This window comes from Clytia hemisphaerica, unplaced genomic scaffold, assembly GCF_902728285.1.
Source record: "Clytia hemisphaerica strain Z4C2 unplaced genomic scaffold, Clytia hemisphaerica genome assembly, whole genome shotgun sequence".
NCBI classification, from domain to species: domain Eukaryota; kingdom Metazoa; phylum Cnidaria; class Hydrozoa; order Leptothecata; family Clytiidae; genus Clytia; species Clytia hemisphaerica.
The window spans coordinates 1,795,809-1,814,451 of record NW_027103621.1 but is presented as its reverse complement, the minus strand read 5'-3'; the positions used below and the strand labels follow the sequence as shown (position 1 = coordinate 1,814,451).

Genomic DNA, 18,643 nt, shown 5'->3' with positions numbered 1-18,643 from the left:
GTCAAACGTGCATTTAATTTGCAGACGCTATCCGAAGTTTTATTTAGGGTGTTGTCGAGCAAGGACAAAAGGTTTAGTGAGAATTGTTATTCATGATTTCATTGTTTTTGAAAAATATGTCCCGTGGATTTAATACCATCATGAATAGGCCTGAAATCACCTGAAATAGTATTCGGCAGAATTCGTAGAAAATAAGAAGGATTTCACGAATACGGGCTAAGGAGTCAAGTTTTAATTTCCGTAATGTTGTCTCATAAGAACTCGTTTCAGAAAAAATTTAATTGTTCAGAAACTGCACAAAACAGCGAACCGGGTACAGCCTAAAAAAGCGAACATGATTTGATCTCTCATTTCTTTGTTATTGCATGAAACTATGTACAAAATACTGTTATATCTTCAAACCAAAAAATATATTATCATCTGAAGTAAAAAAATAGAATTTCTGTTAAAAAATAAAAATGCAAACTTTATTAGCTCATACCTTATAAACATACACACTGAAATATGTACAATAAATATCTTGTTAATTTCCATTACTCCGATAGACTTAATGTATTTGCAGTTTCGTTTTTGGATCGATTATATTTGGGGCTAGCCTTACACTTTTTTATAAGCAATTAGAAAAAATCTTTTACATCTCACAAAGAAAAGCTAAATATGGTATAATACTAACTCATATTATGGAAAATCTTTCAGAAATCGAGCAAAAATGCTACGCTTTAGCCCAAAATCTGAGTTGATTATAAAAAATGCATCAAATGTGGTGAAATAGAAAGCATTCAAATGACAATAGAGATTTCCTGCAGTTCAAACCGCGATAAATACATCTGAAAAAATGGAATCAAAGAATTGCAATAAGCCTCAGAATTCGGAGCAAATTAGACATAAAGAAAACGACCGCACAATCTAAAACAAACCTATTACTAGATATCTGCACTCCAAACAAGTCACCCTACTTATTCGCCATCTAATCCAGCACCGCCCACTTCTTCGATATTTTCATTGGGTGTATGGCCAGTAGCGCCGCCTCCGGTCGCCCTCTTGTTACGGATGAGCTTCATCTTGTTAGTATGTTCGATGAGTGAGAGACAAACGAACGCCCAATTGAACATATATTGAGCAGGTAACGAACCGTGTTTTGTAACTGCACCTGGCATGATGTCTGTCGAAAGAAAGGAATCATTTTGAGACATGGCTAGAAAAAGGGTTTTTGAAAATGAACAAAACGAAAAACGTCGTCTTTTAGTTGAAACTTTTTACACTGATTCTAAAAAGTCGGACCGCGTCTTTCAATTCAAGAAATCTTCAACTCGACACGACTTCTTGATTCTTTCTCAAAAGGTTCACAGTCCAAAAACAGCAATACATAAGCCAATCACCTACTTAACCGAGAATAATTAAACTTCGGCAAGAAAAATATTTCATTTGATCTCAGTGTCATTTTCTAATTTCGCCAGAAAATTGATAAAATCCAATTGCCCGATTCTTATTCATTATATTCGATTTAGTTCCAGGTTGCGTTGATCTCCTTTCCTTTGATATCTATCAACTTAAATAGCATTCTGGGTTTTAAGCCTAAAAAATGCTCTAAAAATACCCCAGATTTAGCCTTGAATCGGCACTCTTAGGTTCAGTTGCCAAATTTTTGATTTTATGTTTCTAACTATATTCTTAATCCAACAATTATGGATATTCTTACAGAGTACATTCTTATAAATGGCGTGTATCTTTTAGTAGAGAAAATTATGGCTCAATTTTCTTTAAATGTGAACACATTAAACAAAGAGAAACTTTCTCAGGCTACAGTTGGATTACCGGATTTTATGATTGAAATGATAACCATACCTCCGAGTAGTTGTGACAATTTCTCTCCACCTTTGGTTGTTCCACTACCAGCGGTGGGGTCAAAATCAGTGATCCACTTCACCAAGTCGCTGTTGACGAATTGTTTGGCTGCTGTCCATTCCTCAAGTCTTTCCATCTGTCAAGGGAAGCAATGAAGTGAAGTTAGAAGGGGATATTTAACTAACAGAACATGCTGGTTTTAATTGGCCGACACAAAATCTCGAGAGAAAAAAACACAAAACAAACAGAACCGAAGAATGAGCCGGGCAGAATTAGGTGAAGATCCATACTTTTAAAAAGAAGTCACTGTATACTGTAGTAAATTTCAACCCTGTAGCCGACTAAACGGGGCTGCGGTTGAAAATAACTTTGCATCGAAACAATGCGATTTGTTTGAACGTAAATTTCCTCAAACATGCAGAAGAATGTTTACACCTCTCCACTCGTTCTTTACTTTAGATTGAGAAGGTTTTTGAAATGGCTCAGTTGAAGCGCACCCACCATCTTCAAATTTCCATGATATCGTTTTACCGAAAAAGCTACAGTGAAATGATCACACAAGTCACATTCAATATTCTACTGAGAAACAACCAGAGGGTTGCTACCTGTTGCTCTTCAGCGATTGGATCAAGTGTGTGCTCATAATTGTTGTTCTCTTCTTCTTTCTCAGCTTTGGATTGGAAGTAGAGGATGAGAACGGCTTTCAAAATATCGTGGATGATCTTGGGTGGATCTTTATATGATTTGATCTCTGCGAACGCTCTAAAGTGAAAACGTGAAGATTAGGCGATGATTTAAGATATAATCATTTTAGCAGAATGCCTTATTTCAGACCGGTGTCAGAAACTTGCACGATTTCACGCGAAGTCATTTATTAGCAAATTATCTACGCCAATCAGCAGATTAACTTTCGTTGAACCTTGGCAGAACATTCAGAGAGTATTCCTTGAAACAGGTAGGAATGAACTGGCTTCATTTCTTTGACAATGAATGGCGATATGAGTCAGATTTTACAAATTCCGGTTTACAAATTTTCCTTCTTTTTGAAGTCAATCGAATCTCCAAAGGCAACTAAGACAAATAGAGCATTTGAGGGGTTCCCGTGTCACGAGACGGGGAGATTCATCCAGTTGAGTTAATAAATTGCTTAAACTTTCTAGTGGGCCACCAAATGAAATTTCTAAGAAATGAAAGAAAACGAAAATAAAATACGAATTTTTAATCCTTTTTTAATCGAATAAAAAAGACATGTCAAGAACATATAACGCTGGTAAACAGGACGAGAAAAACAACATCCGGGGTAGAAGCCATTGTTCAATGCTTTCTGTAGCAAATGAAATAGGCATACCGTATTACTTCGAATAAACGAAGATTTAAGAAGGGGCGTTTATTCAAGGGGGCGTTTAAAAGAAGGAGGCGTTTATTATTATAACGTCGAATATTTAGAGCAAATCTACTCTTTGTTTTAGTTCTATACCAGGATTTCAGTGCAAATTTCTTTGGGTCAGCGACTAAAATTGCATCAAAACTGATCTGGTTACAAAAAAGACTAAAATCTTCCTTTTCAGTTCTAATCAAAGCTTGTCTCAAAGTATTTAAGTCACAAGTTTCTAATAAACGCTCCCTAGAGGGGGCGTTTATTTGAGGGGGGCGTTTGTTAAATAATTTTCCTTTTAGAAGGGGCGTTTATTCGAGAGGGGCCTTTAAAAGAAGGGGGCGTTTATTCGAAGCATGAACATATAAACGACTGGACATCTATCTTTTATTGTCTCTTTGAAGCGAGCTTCGTTGCCGCCTGTATTTCAAAATTGGTATGAAAAATCCGACAATATTCCGTCATAATTTTATTTATTTCAATTATCTAGGTAAAAGGATTGATAGAGCTTGAACATTACTCCTAATGCACAAAAAAATTATTTTCGAATTTTTTCACAAGTTTGCAATATATTTTATCAACATTTTCAACTCTAAAATGCAGAATTTCAACTGCGTGTATACTTTTGAATCCCTTTTGTCACTCCAATAATTTTTTTTATGACTTGAAAAAAATAGCTTGCCAAAGTTGAGAGCCTGTGTCATAAGAATATCGAAATTAGAATGTGACACTCTCTAAAATTATTAGACACTTTTAAGTCAAAATTTAGAAATATTAGTCGGAGTTTTGACAAGCTGACGATGATTTTGCCTCAGTTATCTTTGCTATGATATAGATAAAAAACTTGAGAAGAGTAGAACAACAGAGACTTTTGTCGAAGTTTTGACGTTTTAGCAAGGTATTCCCAAGAGATATACCATCAAAATTTATTGTTTCATTTGGTGATTTTAACGAGGCGGCAACGAAGCTATCAGTGTTATCTTCAAAAATACAAAGGAGATGGATGTCCAGTCGTTTATATGTTCATGTTCGAAGTAATACAGTTATAAAGCTCTTCCTTTAGTAGCTCCTCCCTCTTACCTTGCATCGAGACGTCCGACATTGGCTCGTAAATCTTGCAACATGATTCGATCAAATAAGACGTCTATACGCATGTTCTGATGTTCTTTCTCAACCTCTGAAGCAAAAAAAAAAAGATGACAAAATGTTATATTTAAATATCTCTATTCAATGAACACCACTTTCAAATACAAGGGGAAAATACCAGTCTGAGAGAAATGTGGTTAAGCTAAAGGGCCATTCTGAGAAACTCTCAATCTGTCAACCTTGATTGAGTCTATGTCCGATTACGCCGTCTCTATCGGTTCTAACACTAACAAATAAAGCACGAGTCGCGGCACTCCTAGGTACTTACTGGCGGTATCCAGTCAAAAATGAGCGTGGCGTAAGGCACCCCTTCCTCAGGAATTTTCGTAAAGCGTGTAACTTACCAAGAACGATGGTTTTGTTTTCACCGGCCACTTCCATGGTCATTTCTTTCTGAGCCATCTCCAACAGTTTCAACATGCGATGTATCTCCTTCAACTCGTGCGGTGGCAATGTGCGCAATTTGCCGATGGAGATATCCACTATGGAGACCACCATACCTTCCGCGTCGCGTAATGGGAACGCGAAATGACGTTCTCCGTACGCGTCCGCTGTTAATGTTTCGGACGTGTCAACGCACTTGAACAAGTAGTCTCTACAGGTGAAGAAAAAGATGGTATCAACAATAACGAATAAAATATTGACGTGTTTGCTTCCTGCTGAAATCTTTTCATTTCAGGCAAGAGAAAATTACAGTTGATGTTCTCTAATTCGAATCTCAAGCGGAATTGGATTTACATCGAATAGTAGAACATCGTTTATGAGAGTTTTTTCTTGGTTACTTTCAATATTATCGAATACTAGAGCGTATTGAATAATAGAACACTGAGTTAGAGAGGGTCAGCTGTATACATCAACTTACCTGAAAAGATTGTCACGTCTCTCCAACCGTGGTGGAATGTCTGGTTTGGTGATACTATTGTGTGAAAGAGTCGCCATCTTTCGCAAAACTGACCCTTCAGTGACCTGACAAAAATAAACAAGGAAAATTAGTAAATTTTTGATTGTTACACCATCCATAATGTTCTACCCACGTTGTTATTACTATACCAGGATAATGACACCGACGGACGAAGATTGTTATAGGCTAATCAAAATACGGGATTTGATTGGTTGAAACTCACTAGCCTATTACATTTTTTGTCCGTCGTCGTGATTATACGGCCCCCCAGCGGTTTGCGTGATTGCGTGAATGGGCATTTTCGGTTGCGTGAATGCGTGAAAATTGAAAAAAAATGCGTGAATGCGTGAATTGAAAAAACTTGCGTGAACGTGAAAATGTACTTTTTGATTGCGTGAATCCGTGAATCTGGGCTATTTTGTACGTGAATACGTGAATTTTCCCTTTTTTTCCACCGATTATGTGCAGTTTTCCAGATTTTCCAATGTTTCCCGGTTATTGCGTGAAACTCGAGAAAAATTTGCGCGAATGCGTGAATTTCGCAAAAATATTGCGTGATTGCGTGAATTGAGGGTCCGCTGAGGGGGGGGGGGCCTTATTCCGATACTTAACCTCGCTACACGCTTTTTTTTTATAAGAATGGTGTTTTTTCATTTCATCATGGATATTCTTAACTTTTTGGCAAAAATCGTCGAAAAATATTCTTAGGGTATTCTTAGGTTAAGATCGAAATTGGCAATCTACAGGTTAAAATGCATTAGAAATGGCATTCTTAGGTTCAGTTACTAAATTTCATGATGGTGATATTCTTACCATATTCTTAATTTTTTGGCCATTTTCATCATGGACATTCTTATAAAGTGTATTCTTATATAAAAAAAAGCGTGTATCAGAACGGTTAAATAAGAACTTTGGGATAAAGAACAAATTTAAAAACAATCTGAGCCGTAGATCTCGGAAATACTTCTCTAAACCCTTAAAAGTTGTCATTCTTTTTCTGCTCAATATCTTAAACCCCACGAAAAACACCGATCTCCATTTTCAAAAACTTCTAAGTTAGGAAATTTAATGTGATTTTATTGTTTTGAAGCCAATCTCTCAATCTTTCTCAAGCGTTTGGTCTTATTAATTGACCTTTATTATCGGCCTTAAATGTCGTAAACTCGAAGTTGTGGCAGAATGAGGGCTAATCCGCATTAAAGAGAGATCGTCACCTTCAAAGCGGGTTCGACGAGGTAGAGGATGACTTCATGAACATGTGGTGAACGACGAAGAATCCAGGAAACTGCAGACTCGGAGATTTTGATGGTCTTTTGTCGCATGTCGATGAACTGAATGGCTTGACTCAACGCCTTCGCAACGCCCTGTCAATATAATGAAACAACAATCTTAACCTCGAGTAGAAAATAATAAAGATAGCTATGAAAAACATTGTTGTTTTACGTTCATTTCAGGTGATTCAGGAATCAATAAGCAGCTGCAATCTGCTTAGGTAATGATCGCACGCCATATGGTTAATCTGAAGATGGTTTTCCACTGAATTGAAAACGCATCGTGATCATTGATTAGCGGCCGTGCCGTAAAGGAGACGGTGTAAATTTTTGAGTTTGATTCCCAGCTAGGCCTTACCAGGGATTTGATGTACTCAATGTCTATGGGCTCACTTAAAAGAGACGGGTCGAGGTTAAAGTAAAGAAATCCAAGGAAATCATTTGCGACCTCGGATTGTTCGGGTCGCTTCTCACGAACTTTTTACCTGATAGAATGAGATTTCATGGGTGACAAAGATTGCTTTCTCATGAGGATCGGCCATTGTATCGATACCCAGCATACCAAGAACCACTTTTTCGTGATCTTTCAACGGTAAACATATGAACGAACCCTCGATTTTCTAGACATAAAAAGAAACATGGTTAAGCTAAAATATTGAATAACTCAAATCTACGTCAGATCTACGTCAATTAATAACCCTTATCTGGTCCACTGAGCTTTAAAAACATCTGGAGACCTTACTTGACCTGACGAACAAAATCTTTGATCTTTTTTAAAGGGATACCCTGATTGCGGTACCACTCGATACCAGTGTATTTAGAGCGCTTTATATAGTAAGCTATAAAAGTTAGAAAAGTGGTACCCTAATGGTAGGTAGAACTACTCGATGTGGGTCAATTCATAATTTAATAAAACTTTCCGTTTAATAATGCTTCACCCATATTGAGTAAAGGTACCATTAGGATCCTACTCAAAGATTTCAGGATCAAGAAACAGTGTCCACAGTAAATCTACTTTTTCATGAAATATTTTGATGTAGTGCCGTTGAGAAAAAAATTAAAATCATTGGCTTCTTTGTGGGTACATCTTTCAAAAAAATCCCGATCGAAGGTGAGTTTTTTCATGCTTTGTTAAGTTACGTAATGTTCGCCATTATGGACGCAAATGTTCGATTTGCGTAAGGAATCTCCTCTACAGATTCGAACGTTAGCTTCCATAATGGCGGAAATTACTTAGCACATATAAAATATATGTATAGCTTAGTCCAGTGGTGACTATTCCAATCTTCCATAATATATTTTCAATAAATAAAAACATAGTAGTAGAGGCAGTGGACAGGGTGCAAAAAACGTTTCAAGGATATTTCTAAAAATTTGTCATGATATGTTGGAAAACTAAAGAAAGGATTACGTCATCTCGACGATTGGGATTCCATAGATGGACACCTCCATGGTTGATGACGCGTGGCACGTGTATCGGTTTGCCGGTATCTGTCGCGTTAAAGGCGATACACCTGTGGTAAAATAAAGTAAGGGTTATTTGCTTGATCTTACACCTTGGTGGATATCTTTGCCAACAATCTCGAAATGATAGTAAATAACTAACTAACTAACAGTAAATAACTAACAGTATCATTTGGCTCTTTCCATTTGCAGTTCAAAACGCAAATTCTCAAGCACTTGGGATTCATTGTTTTCGATAGCGGGAAGAACAATATTCTTATCCCGTATTTTTACAAGCTTTTCGTTTCATTACATTCACACACTTGCTAAATGATTGTTGTTCTACGACTGTATATTATACCCTGGAGCTTCATGGTATTAATTAATACCTTATCGGCCCTTTTTACGCCGGCCCTTATTCCGCCACAGCCTAATTTTGGGCTTACGCCAATTAGAGCCGTCAATAACGCCAAAACTTGTAAAAATCGCTATTCAGGGTTCAAAAGTATTATAAGTATTAACTAAAATTTACATTAAAATGGTCATCTTTCAGTAATAAACTGTTGAGAATTCCATTGAAAATCAATTGTTTTATTATGCCTTTTGAATCAAATTTTGGGCCTTTTTACACCGGTCCTTTTAACACCGGCCCTTATTACGCCACGAGCCCAAAAATAACGCCAATAAGGGCCGGCGTAAAATAGGCCGATAAGGTAAATAAAATTAGCATCAAAGGCAATTTGATGTCGATATACCTCATTCCACGATGCAATACACGATTCAGGACGTAGTCATTGTCGCTGGTCGTACACGCAATATAACGTAAGATGTGCGTTCCCTTCACGTTGGTCAATTTGCTTTCGTTAGGCTCCAAGAAGGCTACGTAAGCACATATCTTCTTTTCTTTCCCGTGCCTAAAGGAGTCGTGCTCTATAACACTGAAGACAGTCTTGAAAACGGGGTCGACCATAGCGCCAGACGTGCGTGCACTGAAGTCGATGTTATTGAGCCAGCGTTTACGGAATTCGCCACGTTTTTGTTCTTCGAACGAACGCTTTGAAAAAAATAAATTCGGAGAAAAGAAGTGTATTTTTAATCATTCAAGAATTTTTACTTCAATGATAATTCTTTCCAGGATAAACTTCGATAAAATCTTTTTCTTCTTTCGGTATTTGAATGTCGACGAGGACAGTGTCATCATAATTCATATTAAAGAATCCTCTCGGATCGAAGGATGACGATGGAAGAATTTAAACAAAGTCTTTCCCAGCTGGCACATAACGTCGTTTCAACGTTTATCTAACGTCCACAACGTCCATATAACGTTATATGAACGTTGAAACAACGTTGTGGCCAGCTGGGTTGGCATCATTTGGAAGATAAGATTCTCACCTGGACACTTTTGGTGATGAACTGGATCAACCGATCGAAGACGTCATCATCCTTGAACTTGGAACAAACATCTTCAATCAACCTCTTGAACATACCACGTGATATCTTTGAAAAAGTTTCCTCGAATGTGTGACACGCTAACAAGAAAAATCGAAAGCTATTTAAGAAACAATTCATTCATACTCTTTGTAAACCCATTAAGTGCTAAAACTCCGTATAGTAGGGAAAAATAAGACATCGGTATGTTTTTGAACTTCAGGCGGCTGTATTCCTTTGTGTGTTTTATTCAGAGAGTTGTTGTAATACAATTTTTTGCTCAGAATTTCATGCTCTATCAGATGGTACCAACCATTTTCGTTTATTTTGACTTTTGAAAATAAGCTATTTCTCTAAGTTTGATGATAAGATTTTTGCTCAAATCACCGAGGGGGAAACGTTTCTTAGCTCTCTTATACATACTTAATATTGAAGATACAGCCGAACACACGATTATGATGATAAAATGCTACAATTAACATTATTAGGTTTAAACCCAGAACATAGAGGTCTAGAAAGGGCCCTGAAGGGAGTTCTCGATCAGAAAAAAACTCTAAAGTTGAAAAGTAATACCTTCACGATTGACATGATCGGAGATTTCTTCCTCTCTCCATCTGGCCAACACCATTTCCACTTCGTCTGTCTCCAAGAAGCCGGACGCGTCAATGTCCCACAGTTCGAACAGTTGGTCGATTTGTATCTTACGTCGGATCTCTGTTGCTTTATGTCGAGTCTATAAATGAAAGAGACAAAGAATCGGTTAATCAGCCATAAGGCTTCTTCTGATAGCTAAGGAAGTTGGGCTGTTGGAATACAAAGCTTTCGCCATTTTAAGACTTAAAATACAATGTTTAATGATTCATGAGATTTCATCCGATTAAGTACAATTCAAAAGTACTACAAACCTTTTCGAGACGTTCGTTACGTTCCTCTTCCGTCTCCACGTAACCGTTACGTAGAAAGCGTACCAAATTCTCCACCGCAGAACTGAAAAGAGAAATGACCGTAATATGTGTCTAACGCTTTGAGAGTAAAGCGTAATATTGTAAATGGACTATTGTGTCAAGATAACCGTCAAGTCCCATGCATATGCTCGAGAAAAATCAACCCAGAGGACTAAGAGCACGTTGAGTGAGTCACGTTAATTAAATGAACTAAGGTGTAGGCCAGCGTCCGAGGTTCAGAAAAGGCCTTAAAAATGGTTTTCGTAGGGCACCCCTTAGATCAGGGCAAATTTTTGATATTGTGCTCCTAATAGGGTGTAGAATTGACAAAAAAAAAAAATTTGCCCTTCGAATCTCCTGCAGTTTTCGAGTGAATCGATTTTTAGTTAATCGATAGAACTTATCAAGGGTCCCCCCCTTTACTAACGGTTTTTTCGAAGTCTGAAAATCAAATATCTGATGCTACCAACTGATTCAGCTTGAAAAGTAGATAAAGAAAATGGGGTTATTTTTTAAGTTTCGACCAGCTGGTGCCGAGAAATGGCATTTTTAAGGCGAAAAATCGACGTTTTCCGATGACGTCAGCATTTTCCTAGAAGCATTTTCAGAAAAAATCATTCCCACGGCTGGATAGCCCTGAATTAGTAGTATCCAAAAATGGTATGGTTTGTTAACTTTCTATGTCTAAATCTCGAGATAATCCATTTTTAAGGTGGTTAAATATGCTGAAAAACTGCTGACTCAGCAAAAAATATCGATAATTTTCAATATTTAAACCAAAATATCTCGAGATTTGGACAACGGAGCATATTAGGAGCATAATATCAAAAATTTGCCCTGATCTAAGGGGTGCCCTACGAAGTGACACAATTCACTACCTCGGCCGCTGGTCTAGTGAACATTGTAGGAGATATTCTCGTAAAAAGTTAAAACTAAACCAATGATTAGAATTAGAAAGAAGACGTTCACTCACTTCATTGGATCCTCCCCAACAAAATTGATGAGCAAGTTGACAAATTGATCCTGTGACATTCTTTCTTTATTGAACGGTTTGGCTTGAGTCGCTGAAAACGGCCTCGAAACGCCGAATATAGCTTCTGGTTCAGTACCTTTCATGAAACGAAAAATGAGTGAGAGTCATTTTCATCAGAAAATCTTGTCTATATAAAATTTATCCATTCATCGTTCTTTAAATATACGATTCTTTGAAAGCAGAATGTTTTGCGAGAAGCGCGTTTCACGAAATGAAAGGTTCGCAAGATTTGGCAAATTTAAGTTATGCGAATCCCTTTTTGAAGAGGAAATTTTTCTTTTCCATACCAGAAGAGGACCGTGAGTACATGATGTCACGAATCTCCGCTTCTCTTTTCTCATTCTCTTCGTCACTTCTTTCATCTGATGACGTGAAGTTATCCACCACCTCTACAAGAGAGAAAGAAAATTGGCCAATTTAAGGTTTGGTAGAATAATAAAGATAGCTTTGAATTAGTTTAAAGTATAAAATCACTTGCATACACACCGGAAGACAGTGGCCAAAACATCTTTTTTTTTGCTATAGTGGTCCGATAAAGTCTGAATCCCAGGTCATTATAGTAATATAATCTTTTATTGCCAGTAGTCTAAAGACTGTTCTTCTTTGGTCATTTGATGACATAGACAACCATATACTCTGCCACGTGTTGTGCAAAGAAAATGAAAAAGATTCTTGCTAAGGAAAGGGTTATTCTACAATCAGTTGAAAACGGGTAAATAAAAATAAGGTAAGGAGCTCCAAACTAAATAATTAGGAAACAAATAGATTTTTAAATCTTCTTTGTCCTCCCAAAAACTAAGAGAAACCAGGTTTACCGTACCATTTTCTTGAATGTCATCCAGTTTTGGTTTGTTCGTTTTGTTGGTTCCATCAGAGCGCGTGGACTCATTGTCCGATTCACCAACACCACCTCCACCACTCTTTGCTTTGGTGTTCGTTGTGGACATGTATTTGCCAAGACTTGTCTCTATGATAGGAGAAAAAAGTTTGGTTGTTTTTCGAATTTTCTCGAAATATTAGTACCTTATTTTAATTTATAAGGTAAAAAAGTTTGAAAAACTTTTGATCTCAATAACTGAAAATTTGTAGGTCCGAAAATGCATAAGACAATCAAAGAACCTAAAAAAGAGATCTAAAAACGTGGCAATTTCTCTGGCAGACACGATAGGCAGCTCCTGCCCATCACGTTTCGAATTACGACTAACGTTTATAAAAAAAAGAAAGAATATACTTCGTACCCGATTCCGCATTGCTGGAAGTTTCGACATCCGTATTATCAGATCGCTCTCCTTCGTCTTCTTCATTGATGGTGCTTTGAGCATCGGTGTAATCCCTACTGCGAAGTTTTTCGTTGTACTGTGCAACCTCATCCTCTTCTTCTGAAAGCTCACTCACAGGCCCTGTGTGAAGAAGGTAAAACAGAGAATGTGAGATGTGCGTACACACAATACACCTGTTAACCCAAATACTACAAGCAGGCTATTTTCCATCAAGCACTTTTAATATCAACCACCATGGTTGGGTTATGAAGAACATTTTTGCCCTCTAAATGATAAGCCTTAAATAGGTGTTTTTATGCATCCTTAATAGTATAAAAATTCTAACTTAATTTAGAACAAACGACCTTGATACTTTTGTTCGACTTATTGCATCGAGTCGATTTTCCTTCAAGCTTTTTGTACCGTCATTTCTCTAGTTCTATTTATTCATATTTCTACCGAATAACGGTGGTAAAAAAGTGCTTGAAAAAGTAGCCTGAAGAGGATTGGGCCTTCGTAAACTTGAACTTGATGCCTTTTATGCTGTTTGGTGCAAGATTGATTGGTCCATAGTATAGGATTTATAAAAAGGTGGCTACCAATATTATTCAGGATCATTAAAAAATATCAGGTTATAAAAGGTCGGTGTTCTATTTAGGATTTTTCGATCTTTCAGCAACTTTTTTTCTTCTTTTAATCAATACGAGCAAGCAAGAAGAATATTAGGTTCCGTTCTAGATATAATATGTAATACATCCTTTTACATTGAGTAACTATCTACAACAGTAGTCACCCAACCAAATAACAAATTAACACTGACACTATCATTGGACGATTAAGGCTAATAGAGAATTTGATTGAAAATAAATAGATTGAATTGATTTTGCAAGGGAAAAATGGATGCCAAGAAAATCTTACACATCCTAGGGTCCTTCAGTGAGAATTGTACAGGGTCATGCTTCAAACTATCATAGTACATGCACAACAATGACAAGATTCGTTGCCGATCCAAGTATCCTGACTGCAAAACAAAAATAAACAAATAAAATAAATATCTATTACATCTTATTTCTGCTATATACAGTCAATATGTTCAACATTTCCCTGTGTATGTGAATTCTGCGTTACCACGAGCTAGCAGTTCTTTTTTACAATACCGAAAACATAATCAATCATCAGTGTGTTATTTATCTTATCAGGAAAATAAAGTTAACATTAAGAGGGTAGCTCGAAGTTGCCTCCGATGAAAACACTATACCAATGAACTTTCAAACTAAGCCAGAAAGAAGACGAATTTAAGGAAGGACTCGTTTGAAGGTTTTATAAGAGCTGAGAAAAATTTGAATAGGTGGAATCTTCTTCACTTACATAAAAGTACCTACACTACGAGGAAGACCTAATAAAGCCTGGAGCTGTGTATTGTGTAACAATTTCATAAACCTCTTTAGAGAAAACTACTTGAATACTCACATCGCTAAAGTCAACAGCAGTGAAGAGGTTTGAGAAAATGTTTCTAATGTTTTCCAAAGAGACAGACTTTCGATATTCTTTGGCCAGGTCTGACATGTGTTCCATGAGTTTGTTGAAGGCTGCTGAACCAAGTTTCGATGCACGTTTCATGATATACTGATGACATAAGTGTAAAAAATAGGTTAGCGCAAACTTTTATTAAATTTAATATCAGATTTTAATGCTTTGATCCTGTTCACCAGAAGCTAGTTCTTCACTTTTCAAGCAAGTATTCTAAGCTATTGATCAATCAAAAACATAGAGAGTAGGGGGTGAGGTAGTAGCCTCCCTGAAGTCTCTACCTTACTCTAATATAACGCCCCTCTTAAATTGACAAAGTAAATTCAAAAAGTACAGTGAGCTTTTCCAAAGTATCCAAATAGCACTTTTTAGATTAATACGCTGAGCCAGAGCTTTGACCCCTGAAGGGAGTATTAATGAAAGAATTAATGAAATTGTAAGAGGCTGATTTAAAAAGCATGAAAATAATACCTCGACAAATTCTCGTATGTTGATGAGTTTGCCAGTGATATCAATCTCTACAATTTTCAATGCATCTCTGGAATCTAGTGAAAGAAAAGAGAGATCATTAAGATTGTGATCCCAGTCTCCTTGCATCCAACCGGGTAATCTTTTTTAGCAAAGTCCCGATTTCTAAGGGTTTCTTCAACGTTCAACGTGGAATTTATAATCATACATACTCGATCGATTCGAGAGAAAGGTAAGATAAAGGTAACGGAAAAGCTGACAGTGCTAGATTATCGAGGAAATTGAAATGCAAATTGTTTTGAAACCTTTTTGAATATCTGCAGGTAACATTACGATGTAATCTTCGAATGATCGTATTGAACTTTGAACCTAAAACAAAATAATATATTATCTTTGGTAAAATGAAGGAGCAAAATCATTATTAACAGCAGAAATATATGAAATCGACCATTTTTTCAAAACCCTAACCACATAAAGCACAACATAAAGCACCTAAGATATCTAAAAGTAATATTCTACTACTATAACCCAACTAATATTTCCTCACAGACTCGCAGGGCTAAGAGCAGTTAATGATCTTCATTTATCAATAGTGTATACAACTTTTAGATAACCTAAGGATAATAATATTAGGATACTGCTTTTTAGCCTCTTTCAAACAGACTGAAGTTTGTGGACTTTGCATTCTCAAATGAAACTCCAACATTAGCTTTTGTTACAGTCAATTTGCACAAAAAAAATGATAAAATTTGACAAGTGACAAACCAAAGACAAACTGATGACAGCACTTCGATCACCGGTCCACAGAACGAACATTTCTTGTATGGCATCTGGACGTCCTCTCCTTAGAAGAGCAATCAACTGTTGTTGTTTCTCGAATTCTTCTTTTCGTTTCTTTGCTTCAGCTCTCATTCGTGCTATGCGATTACTTTCATCTAAACATAAACAATAATATTTCAAAAAAGTTTAATGAGCACGTGTATCAACTGCTATGGCAATGTAAACATTTCTATTCTAAGAGATTCTGAAATTTTAAGGAAATTAGGAAATGACTGAAAATCAACATAAATACGTACTATAAATAATAAAAACGTTGGCCCAACTCTGGCCACACACTGTTGAATTCTTAAATTTTAAATTCTCATATGCAGACATGTAAAAACACTTACTCATATCGAAGGCACGCTCTTTCAAGCTGTTCAACATGTTTCGTATCGTTTTAGCGTAAGGCGAAGCTTCCACAAAATTACTGTATTTCGGGTTGTTTCTCATCAAAAATTGTGCCAAGAAATTTATAGGGTTGAAATCAGGTGTAAGCTCAGCCATCTCAACAAGTTTTCGTTTTTCAGCTTCCAAAAGAAGCTTTTCCACGCCCATGATTAAAGTTGGGATTAGATTCTCCAGCAGGTAAGCACGTGAATCCGTATTGACCTGGAGGTGAAAAAAACAATGCATCACCGAGGGCCATGCGTAAACCACAGCCTTAGTGTCACAACTACTTTGTATGTACTTTGTATGTACTTTGTATAGTGTTTAGAAAACGTATATCATAACAGCAAAACCTTCCATTGATAAAGCTAGTTTGATAAAGATAGTATTCAGAGAAAAAGGCAAATGAGATAAAGAGCAAGTTTTGCTACAATCTTTACGAGGACCCCTCTTTTTAAAGGTTTTCTACGGGAATAAAAGGAAGTTATTTTAGGCAGTGTCTTCATGCTGAGTCAGATAAATTAAAGCTACTTCTTTACGTAACGATATCCTGCAAACAAGTGAAAGATCGAAAGTTGTTTCGAGATGTGACCTCACATTCTTTTGTAAACAAAAAAATAGCAAAGTTGATTTCGAGTAAATTTACAATCGAATGTTTTGATTATAAGATAGAAAACGTTCTATTTATTATAAACATAAAAACATTCGAAATAGTATCAGTATAAGTCCCTTGGTTTGAGGAATGTTTTTTTATTCAATGTATTTTTATTTTTTCAAAACTTTTTTCTAATCTTGTCGCATTTGTTTTTACTACATCAGCATCATCAGATCTTTCAATCAAAACAAACCCTTAAAGACTTTATTATAAAAATCTTCGAAAATATTACCCTCTTGAAGAGCACGATTGTCTTACTTACCCTAACTTCCCTTTTAGGGATTTTTGTCACAGCACATTCTAAAGTAAGAGAAGAGGTTGTGTGTTGACACTGTGAAGGAATGCCTATTACGAAAGCACCGGGTCTCAAGCTACATTTAAAAAATACCTTTTTTTCTTCAAACCAGTCTTGTGCTAAATACTCAAAAGGAATTTTCCTGGCCACGAGTTGATTGATTTCTTTTTCTGAAGCAAAATCACGTTTCCTTTTCTGGTTGATCCTTTCCAAGTATAAATCTTTGATTCTCTTTTCGCGCTTGTATTTCCATAACTTAGCCAGATCACTAACAGCTTTTGGCTTGGTCCATACTTCATCAACGATGTCAGAGAGCTTTGTGTTTTCGCGTTCTAGTGGTTCTATAACCTCCATTGTGCGTTGCTTTTCAAATATTTTCAATTCATTTTTACATAATTTGTTTCTGTAACAAAAATAAAAAAGGAATACATAATTGAAGAATACTGCAGGAAGAAAGGGTCGGTATAGCAATTTAAATCTAGGCATGACTTCAAATTTCAACTTTATGACAACACAGAAAAACTATCCAGTGCACAACGAAAAGATTCGACATTTTTTTAATTCAATTGTCGCAAATTCTATGAGCTGTCATTTTTATCAAATTTAGTTATGATCAAAGGGATAAAATATTACTTCTTAAAATACTCAATAACGTCAAAAATGGATCATTTAAAAATCTTTATTAAGAATTTACAAGTTTTATTTGTAATCTATTGCATCTATCGCAAACATCTCAGGAGAAATACCAAAACCATAATTCTAAATTTCATTTTGTAGAATTCAGTTCATTTTAAACCATTCACAATAAAAAATCCGGCAATTTTATCATCTTTACCAAATTTGATAAATTATCCATCAAAATTTAAGTCATTCTTTCCTTTTTTCAGATGCAAAAAAATTTCTCTGATATTTGTAGAACCTTTAAACTTTGAAAACCTTTGAAAAGTGTTAAGTATTTTTTGCAATGTACCCGGTATGTCTAATCAGAAAGTGAACAAAATCTAGAGCATGTAATTAGCATTGATTCTTAGAAGGACGAGAAACAGATTATTCTTCATAAATAAAAAACCTTTTTTCGCTCATTTTCATCATAAGAAGACTTTAGATCTAGATGTAAAATATAAAAAATTTAAATCCAGGAGTCTTCATGCACCAAGTGTTCCCACTATAAGGATTTTAATCATCTCTTAATCCCAGTCTGGTCTCTCTGGTGGTTTGCCACAAGGTTGTAACATCTTCTTCATCAAGTTGAATTTGACACGTCCTCGAGTCTCATTCTCAGCAATGGCAAAATAATCTAACAAGTTGTTGTGCCCAACATAAGATGCAACGCTATCCCTGTGTTGGTTGACAAGCCAATCCCAACGTGTAGTATCTGCGTGACCAGTGCCAACATATTTAGATTGCAGATGCTCAGTTTGACTGTGAATATTATACCTATCCATTGTACCACAGTTTTTGTTTTACTTCTACTTTGTGACTGTAATGTGACGAAGCAAAATTTGAAGAAAGGTTAATGGTTTACAGATGTAAAGTTAGAAATTCGTAAACATAGAACAACATTATTATATATAGAAACACAATTTTTGAAGAGAAGAAATTAAATTTTTTACAGGAAGAGTTTTGTCTATTCATGATATGCACCACTGCAATGTCTTCTGACATTACGTCGCAGAACCAATAGCTCATTGGTTGGAAGTGACGTAAAATCAGTCAATACGTCACTTTCAACCAATCAGCTATTGGGTGGAACGGAAGACATTGCAATGGTGCATATCATGAATTTGCATTTTTCCATGAAAATGTTACTTTAACAAGGGTAACTGTGTTCTTTAAAAACA

At 36.2% G+C, this 18,643-nt stretch overlaps 1 protein-coding gene across 1 annotated transcript; it reads right to left on the bottom strand.

Annotated features, from left to right (window-relative positions):
* Positions 1-338: 338 nt before the first annotated feature.
* On the bottom strand, positions 339-17,206 carry LOC136802294 (EF-hand calcium-binding domain-containing protein 5-like). The gene is made up of 24 exons (XM_067059010.1): positions 16,896-17,206; positions 15,813-16,074; positions 15,409-15,578; positions 14,949-15,012; positions 14,647-14,720; positions 14,116-14,271; positions 13,564-13,666; positions 12,625-12,786; positions 12,207-12,353; positions 11,674-11,775; positions 11,327-11,462; positions 10,315-10,396; positions 9,983-10,142; positions 9,374-9,510; positions 8,737-9,035; positions 7,950-8,052; positions 7,024-7,158; positions 6,482-6,631; positions 5,229-5,332; positions 4,711-4,961; positions 4,301-4,397; positions 2,451-2,607; positions 1,846-1,981; positions 339-1,162 (listed from the first exon to the last, which is right to left on the bottom strand). The coding sequence occupies exons 1-24, from the start codon at positions 17,154-17,156 to the stop codon at positions 957-959; spliced, it is 3,654 nt and encodes a 1,217-aa protein (XP_066915111.1). The 5' UTR covers positions 17,157-17,206; the 3' UTR covers positions 339-956.
* Between the last annotated feature and the right edge of the window lie 1,437 nt (positions 17,207-18,643).